The sequence below is a fragment of the Hylaeus anthracinus genome, unplaced genomic scaffold, assembly GCF_026225885.1.
Source record: "Hylaeus anthracinus isolate JK02 unplaced genomic scaffold, UHH_iyHylAnth1.0_haploid 11982, whole genome shotgun sequence".
Lineage (NCBI taxonomy): Eukaryota > Metazoa > Arthropoda > Insecta > Hymenoptera > Colletidae > Hylaeus > Hylaeus anthracinus.
The window spans coordinates 11,660,820-11,668,382 of record NW_026534330.1 but is presented as its reverse complement, the minus strand read 5'-3'; the positions used below and the strand labels follow the sequence as shown (position 1 = coordinate 11,668,382).

Sequence of the window (7,563 nt, the reverse complement as noted above, 5' to 3'; positions counted from 1 at the left end):
GCTATTGAAATAAGAGTTGACCCGTTTCGACGCCGTTCTATAGAGGGACGTGTCGACGAAGAAGATGGATCAATTGGAACGATAAAAACTTCTAACGACGCGAGAAGAATGCCCCCCCTCGACGAGAGAACGTTCGCGAGGCGCGCATATCGCTTGAAACCATGCTCGCTGAAATCAAAAGCGTGCTCAGACGTTAGCCCTGGATGTAACGAGCCACTTTCGGACTTATCTCGATAAAACACACGGATTTTTCTTAGGGATAATGACTGGGTTGGCTGTTGTTCTCCGGCGTTACTTAGGAACACGAGCTTTGATCAGGCATGGTAATGCATCGACCGCGCATGAAAAAGCTCTGAAATTGCGACTCGTTGCGGAGAAGAGGAGATTTAGGGTTGAACAGTTGAGCCTTGAAAGGCCTAATCGTCCCAGGCCTCTTTGTGCGCAAAGTTAATAACGTGTATTTATGTATTTGCCACGTTTAATTGCCTGTGCGGCTATTACACCCTGAAATGCTCGCCCCCGCCTTGAATACACGAGGGAGGGTAGTATTAAGTACTCGCTCAAGTGCTCCGCGAGTCTGGCAATGACACGGGACCTTGATATGTTGTACACCTAACCACCAGACTGCCATTGCTCCTATACTCGTTGGATGTCGACGTTCGAACGTTTCGCAATTACGCTGGTCTCTTGATTTTGGCAAAGAATCTTTTTATGCGCTGGAGATGTCCTGTGAAACGAATCTGGCAGCGTAAACGAAAAATACGCAAAAGAAAAAAATGTATCTGTTAATTAGGGCACTAATTGGGTGTTTCTGGTTTTTTGTCTAATTACTTCTGGTGTACTAACGTCAAGCGTTGTAAATTTATAAATTTATTTGAAGTATGTCTAAATTTTGATCAAATTCATAAATCTATAAGAAATTTATGAATTTTACAAGTCCATAACACATAACGACCCAAACAATTACAATCATCAAGTCGAATCAATTACAATTTTATAACAAAACATTTATTGTCCTTACCAAAACACCAGCCATTAAGATCAAATAGTCCTACTAAACCTAAAAATAGAAAGTGCATTAGTCAAACATCATTCAACCTAGGAATAAATAATTTCTCCTTGGTGAAATTTTCATTAACCCTTGTAAATTTGCGGTCAACGAATGACAGACCCCTCGATTCCTAATTCGGTGAATTTTCTGTCTTTGAATCCGTCGAAACGTGATTAATGTTTGCAGCTTTCAACTCGCGCAAAAGATAAACACGCGTTCGCCGAGAAACCATTTTGACTTGACAATATTCGCGAAGTTAAACGTCACCTGGTCCGTTTTGTAAACTACAGTCAGCACTGAAGCTCTCAGCGCGTAGCCAATATAAATATTTACTTGTAAGAGGGCAAAGGGACGTGGAAATATTGTGTACAAGATCCATAACGTACATAGTTTACATCTAACCAATACGATGTATTGGGTACAACGTTATACTCTCTTTTCGGGTCGAAATTAATAACAATTAGACAAAGATGAAAAGAATATACATAATAGTTCACACCACTGGCATACAGGGGGTGTAGAAAGTATTCGTACACTGATCAATTTCCAAAAAAACTATGTAAAATTGTAATTTATTAACTTATTTTTTATAAGTAATGACATTCTACATATTCTCGGAAATCTCTAGAATAGATAGAGTACAAAAAAAAAAAGCTATTTATGTAAATTGCGAAATTAAGCAATAAACTAATGTGTTTACGTTACAAACTCTACAGTAAATGGCTCGTTGTAAGAATCGTACAAATACTTATTGCTTCTATATTTTTACCCACTTTTCGCAATTTTTTTATTAATTTCACAAATTATATTAACTAGTAAACGTTGTTTGGACTATATCTATCTTAAAAATTTCCGAGAATATGTAAAATATCATTGATTATAAAAAAAGAAATTAAGAAAACTACAATTTCACACAAAAGTTTTTTGGGAAATTGATCGGTGTACGAATACATTCTACACCCACTGTATGTATCGTTAAAGATACCAAAAGATATTTAAAACATATAAAAATTAATTTGGCGCGAAACCCTGTCTCTAAAAGTTTGCTCAGCGCACAATTGTTTACGTAACTGTCACGTTTATTATTAACGATATTTATCAGTAAAGTACTCACGGCAAGGAACAATACAATACAATACGCATGGCATAATGTAAATATTTCAAAAAGAATAACGATCGAACATTAATTATCATTTCATCATTTCAAGTTTAGTTAGTATACAAAGTTACTTGTCGTATTACCTTCTTTCCTGTGAAGTGGCCATAAGGTGTTCGAAATAAAAGAATGTTTGTTCGTGCGTTGCAGAGAGTCTTCTTTCAGGTTTACTCTCGATTAGAAGCTAATCGTCACTTTTTGTACCACTTTTAATGCTTTTAACTCTTGACACTGTAATTATTATCCACTTTCCCTCCATTTTCTAAAGAACAGTGACAAAAGAAAAAGATATTAAATGAAATAGGACAGGGAGTGCTATCTACCGGTGAATGAGAGAACAAAGGTTATATATGTATGTAAAATGGCGCTACCCTTGGACATATATTAGCTAACCTTGTTCAATTTCACGTCACTGCTTATTTCATAAATATACCGTATAATAATGACTTCCCTAACAATTAGCAAAACTAAAAAAAGTAGTTTATTCCGCTAAGATGACTTACTCGTACTGTAGATAATAATTTATATCAATTTAGATGTACAGAATATTTAACCAGTGATATATTATTTTTCAAAAATGTGCATACTAAGAACTGTGTTATTTAATTATAACAATTATACTAGTCCAAGGTATCGTTTCCGATTGCTGACAATTTCTTATTTCGATCGTATTGCATTTTTTAAAGACTGTCACTCATATCATAGTAAACAATCAAATTTGATATTACAGAAACTCGTTGTTTACACTTTTATTGAAACAAAGAAGCAAGTCATTTGATGTAGCAAAGAGAAGATTTAATTCTAATGTCAAAGAATGTGTACATAACAACACCAAACCTAAGACTTTTCCATCTATTTTAAAATTTGGTTTCGGTGGTTTGGGTATCGTGACAACTTGTATACTAAAATCGCATAGTTCTATTGTAGAATGTAAAGCAATTAAAGTTCCAAAGGATAGTATTACTGACAAACAATTAGAATTTAAATGGAAAAAGTTTTTACAATATTTATATCCATATTTATGGCAATTATTGATAGCTTTATCTGTAAGTATATATTTTTCCAAAATCACAACAATATTGCACTCTATATACTTTTATTTATAATCTTTAGAGTGCATTGATTGTTGCTGTATTAAATATTTGGATTCCCCAATGTGTGGGTGATATTATAAATGTACTAACCAAGGTTTGTCAAAATCAAGGAACAAACACTGTGTATCGTGTGCTTTCACAACTTACAAAGCCTGCAGTTGCATTAGGACATATGTATATTGCGCAAGTACGTAATTAATTATTTTATAAGTGATTAACAATTTAGAAAGTTTAGAGAAAATTAGCTATTGTCCTTAGGCACTGTTTACATTTGTGTACATCTATACACTTTCTCATGTGGGTGAAAGGATAGCAATGAATTTAAGACAAGATTTATTTAAATCAATAATCATGCAAGATATCACGTTTTTTGATAAAAATCGCAGTGGTGAAATAGTCAGTCGGTTAACTAGTGATATTCAAGATTTTAAAAGCACCTTTAAGACATGCATATCACAAGGCTTAAGAAGTTCCACACAAATTATTGGATGTATAGTTTCTGTAATAGTGATTTCACCAGAACTAACTGCTGCAATGGTGTTTTCTATACCAGCTATAATTTTTATTGGTACCTTACTTGGAAGAAGTTTAAGACACTTATCAATAAAGGCTCAAGATCAAATTGCTAAATCTACTGCTGTTTGTGAAGAAGCTATACAAAACATCAGAACGGTATTGTAATACTTGATAATTGACTAATTTTTTTTATACAGCAAAATATACAACATTATACAAATTTTGTATGTAGGTGAAGGCTTTTGCAGCAGAAGAGAAAGAAGTAGAAATGTTTTCTAAAGAAGTTGAAGCAGGGTCTAACTTATATGAAAAATTAGGTTTTGGAATAGGTTTGTTCCAAGGGGGAACAAATCTATTTCTCAATGGTATTTTACTTTGTACATTATATTTTGGTGGACATTTACTGTCCACTGGACAACTGACTCCAGGGGAATTGATGGCATTTTTAATGGCCACACAAACCATACAACGCTCTCTATCACAATTGTCATTATTATTTGGAAATTACGTCAGGGGTATTAGTGCTGGTGCAAGAGTTTTTGAGGTACACATTTGATTATAATTAACACAATAAGTATTATTTCGAACAGTTTCTTGATATCTTATAATTTATTGCTACAGTATTTGGATATGCCACCTTCACCAATGATGGTCACTGGGGAAATTATTACCGACCAGTCTCCTGCAGGAAATATATCTTTTAATAATGTAAAGTTTAGCTATCCTACTAGGCCAGATCATATTATTTTAAAGAGCTTTACTTTAAACATTCCTGCTGGGAAAACAGTAGCTATTGTTGGATCCAGCGGTAACGGTAAATCAACGATAGCCGCATTACTAGAAAGGTAAGTTTCCCTTCTTTTTTCTTATGTTACGATCTGTTTTAATAAGTACCTTAATGCATTTTAGATTTTACGATGTTGACGAGGGTTCAATCACAATTGACGGTAAAGATGTTAGGTCGCTCAACGCTGGTTATCTTCGAGGTAACGTTTTAGGTTATATTGACCAAGAACCTATTTTATTTGCTACAAGCATTTTAGAAAATATAAGGTATGGAAAACAGGATGCCACAGATGCAGACGTGAGTACTATTGACTTGATATTCCATATAGGTTATGTTCGTTGAATTTATCGTTCGATACTGTTAGGTTATTGAAGCGGCAAAAGAAGCAAATGCACATGAGTTTATCATGAAATTCCCAAATAAATATGAAACACAGGTAGGTGAAAGAGGAGCGCAACTTTCCGGTGGACAAAAGCAACGAATTGCGATTGCTAGAGCTTTACTCAAACGACCATCCATTTTGATTTTGGACGAAGCTACTAGGTAAGAATGATATATTTCATTTTTCGAATTATTGTTTTAATATTTTTCATAAATGTGTACGTTCGACTTTAGTGCATTAGATTATAAAAGTGAAAGAATCGTTCAAAAGGCACTGGAGGATGCTACACGGGGCAGAACAGTATTAGTAATTGCTCATAGATTAAGTACAATTAAAGCTGCCGACATCATTGTCGTATTACAAAAAGGGGTTATTGTAGAGGTAGATATTCAAATGAAAACTTCGATACGATGGTTTACATTCATATATTTATTATTATAACTTACGCTTTCAGATGGGTACTCATACAGAGTTAATAAAGAAGGGGGGTGCATATTATACTTTAGTAAACGAACAAGAAAAAGAAAATACATAATTTTAGTGAAGTTCTAAAACATAATTCAATCACTGGAATTAGTATTTAAAATACATAATGTTTATTATGTAACAATAGTACATATAGTCTAGTGTAAATTTTTGGGAATGTGCGTTGGACTACCTCAGATTTAAATATATATATAGATATATTTATAATATTTTTAAACACATGTCATGTATTTATTTATACCCTTACATCTATTTTTGTCTTTTATTTCTGCATTTTCTATGGACAAAGTTTAGACATCCTGCAAAAAATATCTCTCATTCGTTGCTCAAATATGTCCGTGATATTTAATAGTGCTGACGTTAGAGGCACTGCAATCTGTGATGATATTGTTTGCCTAGGATTCATTGCTTGCGATTCAGTTACGTTTTGTCTTCCTGGAACATTTTCATTTTGTTTTGACAGTAGATCTTGCTGCTGTAACAGTGTCTGACATGTCTTCAAATTTACTTCTCTGCTAGAAGAATTTGAGTTCAATGTAGAATCTGATAAACGTGACGGTTCGTTTGCCGCTGGTAAATTTGTGGGACGAGTAGTAGAACTTGCGTCTTCATCAACATTCGACTGATGTGGTGGTAGAGTAGAAGTTTGCCTAGTATCTTCAACGTTACTTTCAGTTGATGTAGTATGACTTAGGGTAGAAGGTTCATCATTTACACTAGTGGAAACAGTCGTTTCACGTGTTGTTACATCATTCAAAGTTGTTTGTTCTGTAGAAGTCGATGATTTAATTAAAGAAGGCAATGCACCACCTACTAGCCCAGGAGGTTCGGTAATAATCTTTGCATTCCTAGGCTCGGGAGACACAGATGTCGACGTATCAAGCAACGAAATTGTTGACGTAGCATCAGTTGTCCCAGTTTCGGTAGTTGTTTTATTTGCACCATTTAACTCTTTTGGAACAGCAGATTTTATACCTCCTTCAGTCGTCCCCATTTCAGTAGATGTACTTATGTCATTGGAAGGTGTAGTATCATCTACATTTGATGTTGAGTATGTAGTACTTGCTTCAGTTGTACTATCTTGATCATTCAGTGGTGATTCATCAGAAGTAGAAGTTTGCACGGATGGTTCACTTGCACCTATTTCAGGAGAAGAACTTGTTCCCTCTGAAGAGATCACTTGATCTTCACTTGTTGTTGAATATCTAGTACTTGCTTCGGTTGTACTTGTTTGTTCATGTAAAAGTGATCCTAGTAAAGTAGAAGTCTGCAATGGTTGTTCAGTTGTCCCTATTTCAGTAGATGTACTTGTTTCTTCTGAAGAGGTCACTTCATCTACACTTGTTGAATATATAGTACTTGTTTCACTTGTACTATTTTCTTCATTCAATAGTGATCCATCAGAAGTAGAAGTTTGCAGGGATGGTTCACTTGCTCCTATTGCAGGAGAAGAACTTGTTTCTTCTGAAGAGGTCAGTTGATCCATACTTGTTGTTGAATATGTAGTACTTGCTGAATCCATAGTACTTGCTTCAGCTGTAGTATATTCTTCACTTTGACTTACTGGCTCTCCCAAACTGGACATCATTATTGTTGTTTCAGTAGTTTCCATTTCTGTAGATGTACTCATTTCTTCAGAAGCTGTAGACTCATCTATACTTGAATAGGTAGTAGAGTCTATCGTATTTAGCGTGCTTATATCCGAAGTATCTTGCGTCGAATTTGTACTGTTAATATTATTGCCATCTTTCACGAATGAAGGAGGTACCTCTTCAATAGTAGAATCGGTCGGAGACGTAACATCAAAAGATGGGGTTGTTTCACAAATTGAAGATGTATTAGTACTTGATTTCTGAATTTCCTCCATTTGTTCTCCATTTTGTAACTGACTCATGTTTCTTCCTGAGTTAGGCACACATTGTGATAGAAGTGCACTTAATGTCCTGTCTTTACAAATTGAAAAAAGACTGCATATTTCTGTTTCTTGATTATAGATCATGTTTCTTGGACACCTATAAATATTTTGAAAAAAAATGCTATGGTCGTTTGTCTCGCAAGTGTAGAACATAGTGCAGTCGCCTGGTATTGGAA

The 7,563-nt window shown here is 34.6% G+C and overlaps 2 protein-coding genes across 2 annotated transcripts; one reads left to right on the top strand and one right to left on the bottom strand.

Moving 5' to 3' along the window:
* The first annotated feature begins 2,565 nt into the window (after positions 1-2,565).
* On the top strand, positions 2,566-5,693 carry LOC128886034 (mitochondrial potassium channel ATP-binding subunit). Its single transcript, XM_054140559.1, has 10 exons — positions 2,566-2,837; positions 2,938-3,253; positions 3,321-3,488; positions 3,560-3,973; positions 4,050-4,361; positions 4,439-4,662; positions 4,727-4,901; positions 4,969-5,147; positions 5,220-5,367; positions 5,441-5,693. Exons 1-10 carry the CDS (start codon positions 2,785-2,787, stop codon positions 5,519-5,521), a joined length of 2,070 nt encoding a protein of 689 aa, XP_053996534.1. The 5' UTR covers positions 2,566-2,784; the 3' UTR covers positions 5,522-5,693.
* Positions 5,694-5,744: 51 nt separating this feature from the next.
* On the bottom strand, positions 5,745-7,563 carry LOC128886036 (uncharacterized). Its single transcript, XM_054140561.1, has one exon. The coding sequence runs from the start codon at positions 7,538-7,540 to the stop codon at positions 5,750-5,752; it is 1,791 nt and encodes a 596-aa protein (XP_053996536.1). The 5' UTR covers positions 7,541-7,563; the 3' UTR covers positions 5,745-5,749.